Raw genomic sequence first — 14,546 nt, forward strand, 5'->3', positions numbered from 1 at the left:
ACACCCGAACCGCTCGTTACGAGCGCTTCGAAGGAGCGCTCGTTAACTAGTTGCTCACAGTACTCCTTAATTAGTGATTTCGGATATCCTTCATTAATTTGGAGTTTCATTTTAGTTGAGCCCAATGCGCTCCTCCACTAAAACTTGCTCAGAGATAGAGAGAGCATTTGGCGCATACAGCCCAACCCATGTATGCTTCCGGCCCGCCTAACCTATTCCCCACCTCGAGATATTTTCGTTTCCCCCTTGCCCTCGCCATATCGTCTATCGCCTTCGGTTGCCACTCCTCTCCCCCCGCCATGTCGCTCGCCATGGCCACTCCCACCGCCACCGCCGCCGCCCATCTCGCCTCGCCCCTCCTCTTCTCCTCATCCCCGGACCCCCGCAGCCGCCGAACCCTGAGGGCCCCGTTCCGACGCGCCCGCCTTGCCGTCGTCGCCTCCGTCCCCGACCCCGCCGACAAGCCGGTGGAGTACACGCCCTGGCTCATCGCCGGCCTCGGCAACCCCGGCAGCAAGTACCACGGCACTCGCCACAACGTGCGTGCATCCCTTCGCCCGTGCTCCTGCCCCTCCCCCCTCCGATTCGAGATGACCCGCCTCCCCCTCACTTCGCCTGTGTGCGTCTGCGTGTGATTAGGTGGGGTTCGAGATGGTGGATCGCATCGCGCGGGACGAAGGGATCACGATGAACACCATCCAGTCCAAGTCTCTGCTCGGAGTAGGTACCCCGCTCACTCTCTCTCCTCGCTCGCAGCGTGTACATATGTGCCGCAGTTTTCAGTATCGTGTTTCGCAGTTACTGCTTGCTCTGTGAACCGCTGCAGACAAGACACCTTATTTTTAGCTGAGTTTTAGTTAAGAGGCATGCTATCTGGCCTTGATGTGAATTCCGATTCATGCTATGTTGTTTAGCTCGACGGCGATATTTGGTACACTGTAATTGTAAGCTTCTTACTATGCTGGCACCAGAAAGGCAGAAATATGACTTATATTCCAGATAAAATATGGTGGCTGAAGCAAGTGATCTGTGGAGAACACCCATCCCCATATCTAAGTTAACCTTTTACCAGTTTCTTGACAATGAATTATAGCTTGATTGCGTGTAAGCGTGTTTTTCTGCAGTATTAGCAAAGTGAATCTAAGTTGTTGTCGTCTAGGTGTTGTTCTACTTAATGTATTTACTTTTGAACAAACAGGCTGGGATGTTTTTTTCCACCTTTCATAAACTCTAGGGAAACTGGATTTCATTGCCTAGTCTTTCCCCTCTTGAATTTCAGTAGTAAGGCACTTAATATGGGTCAACATAACTCTGGTTTCCTTGAAAACGTAATATCCAGTTAAACTGGACTGTGTTTTCCACCAGCACAGATGGTAATAGGCAAAACCTTGGTAGTCTTTCCGAAGTATCCCTATCTTTAGTTACAAACAATGCATTCATTTCATGCTGGATTACCGTTTCAAATTCAATACTTGATTTTGTACTAAAAGTTTAAAATGGTAAACTTGATATCTGTCAAGAGGAAATGGTGTTCCAAGTGTCAGCGTATTACACCTTTTGATCATGCAGCTAACCTACTCCATTGTTCTGCAGATGACATCTTTGAAAATGTTCGGATCTCTTTTCTTGAAAATTAATTTGTGTTGTTGGCTCCTTCCTGATTTTGAATGTTAATCGTCATGTTCAAAACATGTATATACTGGAGGCACTGCATGTGTGTAGTGGCATATATTTGATGCATTAGTTACTTCTGAAGAAAGTAGTCTGGTGCATCAAGTTTGGCTAGTTGAGTGAACATTTTGTTACTGGAAGCATCGTTATGAATGGCAAGATGTGTTGCAGTCATTTGTAATCTTCAGATTAATTGTGTTTCCACTCATCCGTTGGGTTGTATTTTGGTACAGGTTTAATTGGGGAGGTACCAGTGCTGCTGATAAAGCCACAATCATACATGAATTACTGTGGTGAAGCAGTGAGTCTTTATTCTTGTCCTTCTTGAAGTAAACATTTCCTGGCAACTATATCATTTATGAGAAAAGTTGGTGTAATAGATTTGTGATATACTCACTTCAAGAATATCACTTCAATGTCTTTTTTGTACGAAGCAAAAGTTACCTAAGTTGGCTGCAGAGAAGTACTATCAGTTATGTTGCTAATCTAACTATGCCTATACATATCAGTTCTCATTTCTATTAGCATATCATGGACCATGTCTTATCAAAATGAACTAGTTTCTATAAGTTGTTGATAGGCTTGTTGAACACCCGTTTTCTCTATTCTGATGCAATATTTTTCGTGGTCTTCTTAATTTGTCATGTACTAACGGAAAACATTCCTCTATCGTGTGAAGATTGGACCGCTTGCTGCCTATTACCAAGTACCTCTGCGGCACATTCTTGTGGTACATACTATCATTGTTCTTTAGTAGCTTACAGCAGCAACTCGGTATCATGTGCTTGCAACTGAAACCAATGGTCTATTTTTTTCAGATTTATGATGACATGAGTCTGCCCAATGGTGTATTGCGACTTCAACGGAAAGGTGGCCATGGCCGCCATAATGGGTAATATATGAAGTTCCAAATAATTTGAACAATTAGTATGTTTAGTACTTGTAGTCACATGGAACGTGCTGATGTTACTTTTACATACATAATGCATTAGATTTAGTTCAGTCACTTCATTTTCTCATTCTAGAGTTCAAAAGGCGAACCAGAATGGAATTCATTTAGAGTAATTGTAACAAAAATGGGCCTGGTTTATTTTTCAGATGTAACAGTAAGATTTGCTTCTCTAGAAATCATACTGGAAGTTAAGTTCATATAGTTCCTGTTGAGATGTTTGCCTGAAGAGCTCATGAACAACAAATATGAATTTTGCTCAGGAGGCCAGGATTGAGCCAGAACATGTATTACATGGACTTACAGAATAAAAATTTGATCTATCAAAATTTTGCAGTATTGAGTTTGGAATACTTGAATAATGGGTGCCTCTTCTAACTTAATATTGTGAGGGAAAATATTAGTTCCTTTTGTTGTAGGCTTTATGTTATACTAGCAGTTTGCTTATAAATATTATGCATTTGAAGTGCTGTTTCTGCGATTTTAATAGGTAAGATATATTACTTACATTTCACAATCTATTGCTTACACTCTCAATGACCATCTGCACTGAAAAACAGCCTACAGAATGTAATTGAGCATTTGGATGGCTGTCGGGAGTTTCCTCGTTTATCTATAGGTACACATTATTATGTTCACCAGCTAGCACTTCAGTGTCTTCTCTGAAAATACGGGTCATGCCAACCTTGAGTTGTTGACTGTTGAATACAGGCATTGGTAGCCCACCTGGCAAAATGGATACACGAGCTTTTCTTCTGCAGAAGTTTAGTTCAGAGGAACGAATTCAGGTATTCATTTCACCATGTTTGAAATTTGGTCTTAGATATTGCGTATAGTGTGAAACCCCTTTCTTGTGATCTTTTGTCCTCTTCCAGTATGTTCATCCATTTTTCTCTCTCTAGTGGAAAAAACAGGCAATGCCATACCATCAATTGCATTCTAAGAGTTTATTCCCGATAATTAATAACATTTCAATTGAAAAATCTCCCACGATTTCATTGGGTATTGTAACTGATGAGTATAAATATATGTTGAACTCATGGTGAACATATGTAAGTACAAACAAAGAATGGTGATATGATTCTGCGCTGGCCATACTTCACATTTGTTGGTACTACTCGAACTAGATTGTATCCTTTACCTGGTGACGCAAAGGGACTATCTCAATTTATATGTACTGTTAACTGTTCTCAAGTTTACTTGCGAAGTTTCGCAATGTTGGTTCTCGTTTTCTACTGGTCGGCCCTTTTCTGGGAGGAACTCTCAGATATGGTTTTTGCTACATGATTATTGACCTAAAACCTGTTATCTTATTTTTATATAGATTGACACCGCATTGGAGCAAGGGGTGGATGCTGTGAGGACCCTTGTGCTCAAGGGTTCTAGTGGAAGTATTGAGAGATTTAATCTGGTGCAGAAGTACAAGTTCAACAGGGCTTGATGATTCTTTAGATGCTTGGATCTGTCTACTTTTGGAAGATACATGAATGCACACGAAAATGTTTTTGCAAGCGTTTGATGTGATAATACGCATAACCTTAGGTGCACTAAGTTGGATGTCCTGTAGTTTTGAGGATGTTAAAAACTTAAACAGGGTGTAGATAAGGTAGAGTTCTTCTGCACATCTTCCTAAAGATAACTCATGGTTTACTCAAATTGGAAATAAAATAGGTCCATTTGATGAAGGTCATGTAAAAACACTTTGTACTTCTGTAGGTTAATGACACATTAGTCTGATGTAAAAGAGGAATGTAGACCATTTCATTCCACCTTTCCTAATTCTGTGATTTTGTCCATGCAAATAAATACTTAGTTGTCCTTGTTGGGGTAGATCATCTGCCTGCAAAGTGGTGATATAGGTAATTTATTATCTTTGACCGTGCAACTCGTTTTCATCAACTTGATGTGGTAAAGTTGTTTAGTAGTGTGTCATGTTATGGTTAGAGATGTCTATGCCCCCACGTTATGTCACCCTTTAAAAGATTATTGTAGGAGATCCTCAGCTCTTATTTGACAAGGACTTGAAAGCAAAATCCAGTTTTTTATTTTCTTATGCTGATATGTCAGTCCAAACTTGTCGGCAACAGATAGATTACAGACGTTTCTTATGCTATGTAAAGCTTGCACATTCTTGCATCAGTTAAGCTAACTACTATCTACAAGACGCTGAGTAAAGCTAATGTAGCTATAATTTGTATTGAAATTTCAAGTTTAATATAGATATTTGGTGATTAACTTGCACGGGTCAGCTTATGATTAAATGTGATTTGCAACCATCTAGCATAATATTCTCTAGGTGAAGTTTAAAATTAGATCTAGAACAGTCTGCTATGCGCTAATTTAAGAAGGCAAGACCTGCTAGACCTTCCTGCTATGAGATAGGGTTCAGGATGGTGGCGATAATAGTTGAATCACCTTTTCAATTCATGGCTGGTTTATTATACTCATCTTCTTTACTGCCATCTTATCCTTTTGCGCGTTCCAATCTCATGTGCAAAATGTACACGAGTTGATTAGCTCCTGATCTGGGACCATAAAATTTTACTACTACATGTACACATATTCCATAAAACTATGTTTTTGATTGAATACTAGCATGTTTTCGTATTCTCTTTGTATTTTTGACATAAGTTTTACAATTTGAAGTTGATGCTGCTTTGCCTCCATTTTTAACGGGCTGTTTGTAAAACTTGAATTGGCTATGATGTGCAGCCAAGAACATGTATATGTTAATTTTTGTGGAAGTGTGCCTTTTCTGGTAATGTTACTTTATCCCTGATAAAACATTTATATACATGTTTCCTGTAATATTGCATTTTTATTTCATTTCCTCGTGGAAGAACTACATACGTCTCTTTATGTTATCAAATTTTATTAGTGAACCTTAAAAGATCAAATGCATGGTTCGGCAACAGAGTTAGTGAAGTTGTAGCTTTAGAAACCTGGTATTAATTGTGCTGAGATTGGTGGTAATGGCAATTGGCAACCTGACACATTAATTATTTTTGAGTTTCACATAATACTCCAGAAGCTTGCATAGCTGGAGAAATGACATGTGCACCGATGCTGGGTTCTCATAGTTGATTAGTTGTCCTTTAATGTAGAACATGATGTAATGAAGTAAGGTGACTAATAGTTTTTGGTAATTATAAGAATGTGAAAAGATCAGTTTTCAGCAATAACTGGTAGCAATTGCCTTTTCTACCAATATCAACCTTTTCATAGCAATACTAAGAACTTCTGATTAACGAAGCGCCTAGCGGAAATAGCAGAATGGAAACTAAGAACTTCTACCAATATCAACCTTTTCATATGATGACTCAAATGTTGTCATTACTTGCTAAAGCAACAGCAGAATGGAAAATAATTTATTCTGAATGAAATTGTAGTTGGTTCTAACCTTTTCTAAGTGGGAGGGGAAGGAACTAGTTTCAGTGCGGAGCTACCAATATTCCAGAAAGCCAGAGATAACTTGTGGTGTGATGGTACCAGTAACAACCATGTGACTTGCCTAGTACATCACACAAGATACGATATTTGTCAAAGGCTTAGTTTTGACCATGGTTTCAAGACCAAAAAACATTAGTCTAGTAACCTCACTTCCACTAATATTTGCCAGAAAAATTCCTTATGACTAATTGTTTTTTAATCACCAAGTGGATTCCAAAGTTTCAAAGATTATATTATCTAAAGCTCTTCCCTCCACCATCACGTTACCTAAACTACTTGCTAATCTCTTTCTTAAAGCCATCACCCAAGTAGGGCTTGGAGCAATCATACATCTAATCCATGTGCATCCATCTGTTGATCATTCGCTTGCCGAGCTGTATTATATTTACCAAGTGTCATAATCGTAGCCGTATTGGCTTAATTTGCGGGCTACACTGGATCTCTATGTTTTATATTGTTTCCGGTGGTGACGTTTAATTTTAGTGTTTTGTTAAGCTTTAGACATTCTAGACTATTAGATTTTGGTCTAGGTGTTTGTTTACTCCCTCATTGCATGATTGAGTATAGGAGAATCACTTCACATGACTTTAAGTGAAATCCACCCAATCTCAAGTGCTTATTTTATGGAGTAGGTAATGTCACTTGGAACACTAGAACATAGTTTAGAGTCCCTGCTCACATTGCTTGGGTTTGTTAACTAGCTTTCAAACATATTCAGTAGGAAGACATCAACCTCAATTATTAAGCCAAGCCGTTTTTAATCTCCTGTGGTGGCCCAAAAAGCACTTGCGAAGAAAAATAAAGAGATATGGTTGCTAAGTTGAGTGTTATGTATATATTGCTTTGGAGTAAAATGGGTGAGGTCATCCCTGGGATTAAACTATGTGCTAAACTTGTCATCATGAGCCACAAAGAAGGATTTTCTCTCGAGAGCATAAGTTAGGCGGGTCCCTGCTAGGATTCGGGCGATCTTAAATGTTGCCAACTTTGTGCTTGCAATCAACTAACAAATAAGTTGGGGATGTGACGAGGGGCCTTTGTTTAGGTAACACAACAGACTCAAGACAAACTTGGGACTAGTCACATGTAGCTTGTAATCAAGTTGCAGGTTGCAAGTGGCATACATTTCTATCTTATCAGCACCCCATCAAGGTTACTGAGCAGTGTTTTCGTTTCACCTGCTGTGATTAAATGGTCCACATGTGTTAGGTACTTCCGAGTGTAAGGTGCAAACTAGTGAGCCTTGTGAGATCCACACAAGTTAGTGACGTGCTACCCACCTTTCATAAAACCTCAAGGTAATATATGACTTGCTTTTGAGCATTACTGCAGTAGCATTGTAGAACATTTTTGGGATCAATACCATTTACTACTTTGATATATGGTTGGATGTCAACTTGATTATTTTCGTTTATGAAAAATAGACATGCATAACCATTTCAAAGCCCTCATTCCAGGGCATGAACTCTAGAATAGAGAGTGAAATATGACAACAGTATGACAGCAAATAGGCTACCTTAGCCGTGTTTTCCTGACTGTGAGGGTTAAATAATATCTAGATGAGGTGCTCTGTAGTGCAAGGTGGAGACCACTGCAGCAAGCAAATGCTAATGATGGATAGCCCCCAATCTTTAATCAGGGGAACAACGGGATGATTCACTGACCCTAATTTTGTTTGTTGGCCATAAACTAGTAAGTAGGAAGTGAAAGATATGAAGGAAAACATATTCAGCTCACATTTGATTCCCTACATGTTAGATCCAATATAGTTATCATCAACAAGGAGAATTATACCATTCAAGGAGATAGTAAATTGCAGGTAAAATTGGTTCGTTTACCTGCATCTGTGTTTGCAGGTTTTATTGAGTATACATGTTAGATTCTTGGTGGCATAAACTAATGATATTAGTGCTGCTGAACTTGTGTATTATAATAAAAGACCATGTGCGTTGCTGCAAATTGCAGTCTGAGGAAAATATTTAGGATCCCTTGCCCTCCAACCGCCCAAGCTTCTTTCAGACAATTCCTCCTGGAATCAAAACATATTATTTTTTCAAAAGAAGTTGGTGTCTTATGGGGTCCTAGTATTGGTCATCCTATAAGGTAGCCCGGAGCATGGAAGGAAAGGACAAGTAGATGAGGACTTTTGAAGTTATAGAAGCCAAAGTTTCTTTATAGAACTTGGCAACTTGCTCTACATTTTCTGGATTTTGCTAGGTTCACCACGCTAGCACGTGGCATGGGCTGGAATCAGTCCTAACCAACCATTAACTTCTACTCTTCTCTTTCTGTTCAAGCCTTATGCAGTATAGAATGGATTATTACTTTTTATCCAACATTTGTTTTTATTTGAAAAATTGGTCGATTGATTGTAGTGTAGATCTATATATACTACAATGGATTGTAGAAAAACGGCTCAAAATTCTGACCAAAAAAATACCGCAGTAGGTTTTCTATTTGGAGAACATATAGGACTGTTGTAGATATGACTCATAACAAGTTCAGTGTCCTGGATAGTTCAGATCTGGCCTATACAAGAGTAGGATCTATCTCAATTATGTCATGCATGGTGGTCATATTGGCGCACAACTTTCCTGTCTCGCATGATTGCTGTTCTGAAATGTGCATCATATTGTGTGATCTTACTTTTTTAGGAGATGTAGATGTTTCCTGCATTTGCAGTGCTCTAACTTGTAGACTTGAAAAAATCTAGCTACAGTTGGAGATGTCAAATCAGGATCACATTAGTTGAAACTTCAATTTGGCATCGTAGTAGACATTCTTTGGACTGTAGCGCAACTGACGACATTTATTTGCAGTAAACAAGAACTGTTTAATGGTAGATTCGGTTCATTGATGTAATATTAAAATAAGATGCTAATTCATCGTCTGTTGAGAAACTGCAATCACATTTCTAACGTCATGTACAATAATTCAAGGGAAGTTCACTTTAATTTTATTTTGTTGGTAAACAGTCTTGAGCACATTGTATGCCGATGACTACGCGTGATCTTTTCTTGTCGGTAATAATTGGCTACTGGAGGATTATATATTTATGAACCTGTTGTCTGTTAACGTTTGTCTAGATATGTAGCACCGTTTACAAAATAGATCAACAGGGTAGCAAGAGAAGATTCCATGCATGTGAGGTTTCTTATCTAACATCTGCTAGTCTCTGCTAGAATCTAGGTGTAACTGGGAAGTATACAAACTCTAGGATCATCTTGATAATGTATTTTTATTTCGCTTCTGTACAGAATACGAGTTTGGGCTACAGATGTCAATGTCAAACAAAAGGTGGCTTTGTTGCATAAAACCGGGCTGTCAGTCTAACGGATCCAAAAGATGTATTATATGGTTCTTTGACCCTTGATTTGTTATAGATGGAGGCATGCTTAGAGAATAAAAAAGTACAAGCTAGTACATACTTTATGGTCATCAATGCAATCAAGTATTTGCTCAACTTGGCTAACCTGAAACCATTAAAGTAAGCTGAAGCTCCATGACCTAAGCATGGTTAAAACTGCAAAGTAAAAACATTAGACCAGAATAAAGCCACATCTTTGGTGACAGCTATGTAACCGCGACTTCTCCCTAAGCAACTACTACTGGTTATATATTGCAGATGGTATCAACTTCTTTATAGCAGCAACTGCGACCCCCAAGCTCATGTTTTTGTTGAAAGGGATAGAAAGAGGGGAGCCAAGTTTAGGGGACAGGGTGGGCCTTTGTTTAGAAGTTGGAGAAAGACTTTGGAAAGAGGGGAGATAAGAAGGGAATTTCGGGTGAAAGAAGCTTTCGTGGATGGTGGAGGCGAGATTATGTTAGAAAAAAGATGCAGAATTTCTAGCTTTCTCTGGGGTTAGTAGGATTTGGAGAGATTTCTTTCCAACCTGGTTGAAGAGAAAGTCCAACTGAAAAGCTTTGCTGATTTGAACTCATGTAGACGACGCAGGAGGTGCGGGGCTCGATATATGCTAGTGCGCGACTAGTTTAGCGCTGTGAAAACGCGCGGAAGAGAAGGGTGGGCGATCTTGGCGCACTAGTTCGTAGTTATTACAGTAAAGATTTCTAAAGGCATAGCATACCTGATCTTTTTGGACGCCATGGAAGTTTGCAGACTGAATATGCCTGCATCATGGTGCCTTGCTCCTTTTGGTCCCAAGTCAAGCATGATAGTACATGATAATTAGTTTCAAATAGCTGATGTCTCTTTATCTGTCATTCACTGATCCCATCTCCTTTGTTGATTAATCCCAGTTATGTTAGCAGTGCAACAAGTGGAAGCCTTTTCACTTGAGTAGACTTACAATAATTGTAGCAGAATACCGATGTTTCATCACTTAAAATGATGTGAAAACGTTGGGCAAAAAGCTGGCTGATTAGCAAGGTTTGGTAAGACATGTTTTTCGTTTGCTTAACATCAGTGTGTGTTTTTCTCTGGGCAAAGCCATTCTTCTGCCTTTGGGTTTTGTGTGTGGACCATGCATGGGGCTTAAACTTCAGCGCACAGGACAGATATATTTCAAACGTCTTGAACATAATTAGCTCAATTATTACTCCTAACCTTTTCTGCGACATTTTGATGCGATGGGGAGTGATGTGTTCCTTGTTTGTTGCAAGGAAATCTGGAGTGCATCTCAGATTACGTGTTGCAGAAAAATGTGCAAGTTAACCAAAATGTTAGATATGCTATTTCCAGTTTTATCCAACTTAATTACATCATCGCCCATGCATGCTTTGCTGTGTTTTCTTTTGGCTCATGATTGCTTTTACGAATGAAAACATTCTACGCTTTTGCGTTATGTTTTCTATAAATAGTTAGTTATGCATGTTTTGGGATGATTATTACTCCCACTAGAGAGGGTTGGTTGGTTGTAACTATTAGGATTGGAGATTGTTTACTAATATCATCTTGGATCCCCTTGAAAACAGCCTTTTCCGTCCGAGTAAAACTATCTTAGCTCCCATGAACTGTTGTAGATCGATCGGTTATGCGCTCGAGGACCATTCTATAGTCTATCCTTGCTGCCTTTTCCGTACACGACCGAGAATATATATACACACATACCGATTTATTTATTGCAACATATCCAGTGATATATTATTTGCATGTACCAGAAGCATGTTCTAGTATATAATTATATATATTTCGTGTGTGTGGCAAAGACATAATAATGGTCCGGGCGATGGATGGGATGGGACTCATCAAAAGCGAGGATTCTTTGCCGAGGTCATCCGCCATCATGACAGGAAAGCTGGCCACACAAGGGAACAAAAATGGGCACATACCTACGCGCCTACGTACGTACGTGTACATACATTCCAAAACACACTCTTTTGGATACATTATACACTCCAAAGGGAGGAGAATTTCTTGGCTAGCTCTGCATGTAGTGCACTGACTGGTCCAGCTCGATCCCACATGCACGAGCTTCCCAACTTTAGTTTGTACTCCACTCCACACACACACACAGAGACACAATAACTTAATCACGGCCATGCTGGCTAATTAAGTGTGGCACCCACTTATGTTAGCTCCTGCACATGGTCCCTCTGTTATCTCTTTCTACACTACACATCGATGGGGCCGGAGCCATAATACACAAGATATTTATAGTTGTTTCCATGCATATAACAACAAAGAACCATCCACTTATTGTATTGTGTTGCCTCACCTCCACACAACACCGCGGCGTTGCAAGTGTAAACTATTGCATTACGTACATGTAAATTAAACTAGTTGATGATTGAGCATCCTTCCTTCCTTCCTTCCTGCTCCATGAGACCGATCGATGACCACTATAGTTTAGAATGGCGCCCCTAGTACGTATTAGTTGGCCACTTAGTTCTGGCTATGGCCAGTGACACATTAGTATGATTAAACAATATCTTATCTTAGCCAGATATAGGTATAGCTAGGTAGTGTATATAGTACTCTGATCATCTAGCTAGCTAGCTAGCTGAATAAAAATGCTTTGATCGGGTAGCTACGCGCATAATATATCTCGGCCGGAGTCCTATCATGCGTGTGTGTGTGTGTCGACGATCGTAATAAACCAAGCATGAGTCGCCCTGCCCAGTCCAGTACAGTCCAGGCGCGTAGTACGTGCATAAAATAGTGCAAGTGCAAGTGCAAGTGCAAGATATGGAGCCCGGCCGAAGCACAATCTAGAACTCAACAACGCTGTCTCTTGTGCTCCTGTTCACAACCACCACTGATCCCCTCTCCCCCTCTCTCTCTCACACACACCTTCTCTCTCTATCTCTTCTAGCAGTAGTACTAGTACTAACTTTGCATCTGTACAGTCCTTCTCTCTCTAAAGTGCATGGGGGATATAAATAATGTTAGGAGAGAGGAGGGAGGAGCCCCTGTAGATGCGTGTGTATGTATTCAAATCATACATGCAGACTTCTTTCACCTATATCCACTGGGAGGACTACTGTGCTTGCCTGTGCGTGCCTCCGGCTCCAGGTGTTATATATACTGCCCCTCCCCACCTGACACAGCCACAGCCCATGCACATCCGGCTTTGACGGACAGCAGCATCTCCATCTCCTCTCTCTTCTCCGTCCGTCTCCTCCTCTCTGCTCAATTCTCTCCTCTAGTACGAGCATGACGAGCCCCAGGCTGAAGCTCTTCGGCTTCCACTTCTCCTCGGCGGAGGAGAGCCACACCACCATGGACACGGCCGAGCACGAGGCGGCCGAGCCGGAGAAGGGCGGCTCCGACTCCTCCTCGTCATCTACCACCACGACCACGGCCACGGCGGCGGCTGCGGCGGGCGGCGGGGGTGGCGAGGGGCGGAGGTACGAGTGCCAGTACTGCTGCCGCGAGTTCGCCAACTCGCAGGCGCTGGGCGGCCACCAGAACGCGCACAAGAAGGAGCGGCAGCAGCTCAAGCGCGCGCAGCTGCAGGCGGCCGCGGCCGCCGCGGGACGCGCGGCCGGGGGAGGCGCGCTCTACCCTCGTGGCGCCGGCGGCATGAACCCCATGGTGTCCGCCTTCGCGCAGCCGCCCCACCTCCTCGGCGGCGCCGGCGACGGCGGGACGGGGCCCACCAGCTGGGTCTACTTCTCCCCGCGCGCGGCCGCGGTGGCCGGCGGCGCCCAGGGCCAGCAGTTCCACGTCTCCCACGGCTGCGTCTTTCCCTCCGGCCGCGCCACCCCGGCCTCCGCCTCGCCGGCCGTGTTCTCCTACGCGCCGACGGCCTCCTCCGCAGCGCAGGCCGCCGCGGCGCCCTACGTCGTGCAGGCCGACGTGGTGGACCACCACGGCCGGAGGCTCCACGCCGCCAGCTTCCCGAGATACCCTGGCATGGTGATGGCGCCGGAGCCCATGGCCGCCGCGCCCGAGGATGCGCTGGGGCTGGACCTGCAGCTCAGCTTGTGACGACTCCGGTCGATCGAGAGCCGCGTACACTGTTGCTCCGGTAAAAAAAGGAAGGGATGAATTACCCACCCACTACTACTAGTACCTGCATGCGTCCGAACTAAAGCTCGATCGATCGATCCTCGCTAGTACTACTAGGTAATTAAATTAGCTAGCGGTAGTAAGTAAAGTATAAGTAATTTTTAGCTTCCGGGCTAGCTTCGGAGTGTTAAGCCGGCCGCCCCCTGCCTTGTAACCGAACCAACTCCCGTACGTTCCTGATATGATCCGAGATCGATCGATGACGTCTTGTAAATTCTTGGTCAAATCCATTCACCCATCCATCCATCATCCCTCTCTGCCATTTGCAGTGTTGATCAATATCACCCATTTTCTTGTTGATGTGTTAATCACAATTAGTACGTCCATCCATCGACGAGGACGTGTGTTTGATTTGTCAAGGATGATCCGTTTATTTAGCAAAAAAATTGTCAAGGCGAGTTAAAAAAATCGAGGATGTTCACATGCATGACAATTACGCAAGTGTATTCTAAACGGGCATGCATACGCACATCCATTTATAATCAAGGCGGCAGGCACTTGGTGATAGGTGAGTGCACCATGAGTCAGTTCCCCTCTTGTTCCATTTCCATCATGCCACCTAATAAACTTTGTTTGCCCCCTTTTAATTATATCTGGGTTGCCCTAATTGACAATCTCCTATTTCAGCATGCATGCATGGCACTACTACCAGTGCCGACCAATTAGCACCAGTAACAATCTCACTTCCTCTAGAATTAACCCAAGAGAGAAGGCCACTTTTGGTTGCAGTCGACAGTTACCCGTATAGGCCATACTACCAGCTACTGTAGTAGCTAGCAATCACACACATGTACTACACATGCAGGATTTACCTGCATATTTTACAGACGCGCATGCATATGCATCACGAGCGGGCGAGCGAGTACGTGTGGGTGTGGGCGTGGGCGCATGGGTTGATTGGACGCGGCACCGCACGCAAGGCGTTGAAGAGTGCACCACCAAAGCTAGCGTGCGTGCGTGCATGGGTGATCGAACAAACCTTGTTCCGAGTGCATGCAAAAG

General features: G+C 42.5%; 2 protein-coding genes across 2 annotated transcripts; both read left to right on the plus strand.

The window, feature by feature from the left end:
• The first annotated feature begins 233 nt into the window (after positions 1 to 233).
• LOC123076935 (chloroplastic group IIB intron splicing facilitator CRS2, chloroplastic) lies at positions 234 to 4,501 on the plus strand. Its single transcript, XM_044499093.1, has 8 exons — positions 234 to 539; positions 640 to 724; positions 1,905 to 1,972; positions 2,351 to 2,401; positions 2,490 to 2,563; positions 3,181 to 3,239; positions 3,332 to 3,408; positions 3,945 to 4,501. Exons 1-8 carry the CDS (start codon positions 300 to 302, stop codon positions 4,059 to 4,061), a joined length of 771 nt encoding a protein of 256 aa, XP_044355028.1. The 5' UTR covers positions 234 to 299; the 3' UTR covers positions 4,062 to 4,501.
• Positions 4,502 to 12,500: 7,999 nt separating this feature from the next.
• On the plus strand, positions 12,501 to 13,844 carry LOC123073818 (zinc finger protein GIS3-like). Its single transcript, XM_044496844.1, has one exon. It carries the CDS (start codon positions 12,687 to 12,689, stop codon positions 13,461 to 13,463), a length of 777 nt encoding a protein of 258 aa, XP_044352779.1. The 5' UTR covers positions 12,501 to 12,686; the 3' UTR covers positions 13,464 to 13,844.
• Positions 13,845 to 14,546: the final 702 nt, after the last annotated feature.

This window comes from Triticum aestivum, chromosome 3D (genome assembly GCF_018294505.1).
Source record: "Triticum aestivum cultivar Chinese Spring chromosome 3D, IWGSC CS RefSeq v2.1, whole genome shotgun sequence".
Classification (NCBI taxonomy): Eukaryota; Viridiplantae; Streptophyta; class Magnoliopsida; order Poales; family Poaceae; genus Triticum; species Triticum aestivum.

What these genes read in the sequence shown, in the direction of transcription:
- LOC123076935 (XM_044499093.1), top strand. Translation starts at nt 300, where the DNA reads ATGTCGCTCGCCATGGCCACTCCCACCGCCACCGCCGCCGCCCATCTC. An exon ending in CTCTGCGGCACATTCTTGTG is followed by an intron (nt 2,402 to 2,489) that starts GTACATACTATC and finishes TATTTTTTTCAG; the next exon opens with ATTTATGATGACATGAGTCT. An exon ending in GTTCAGAGGAACGAATTCAG is followed by an intron (nt 3,409 to 3,944) that starts GTATTCATTTCA and finishes ATTTTTATATAG; the next exon opens with ATTGACACCGCATTGGAGCA.
- LOC123073818 (XM_044496844.1), top strand. Translation starts at nt 12,687, where the DNA reads ATGACGAGCCCCAGGCTGAAGCTCTTCGGCTTCCACTTCTCCTCGGCG.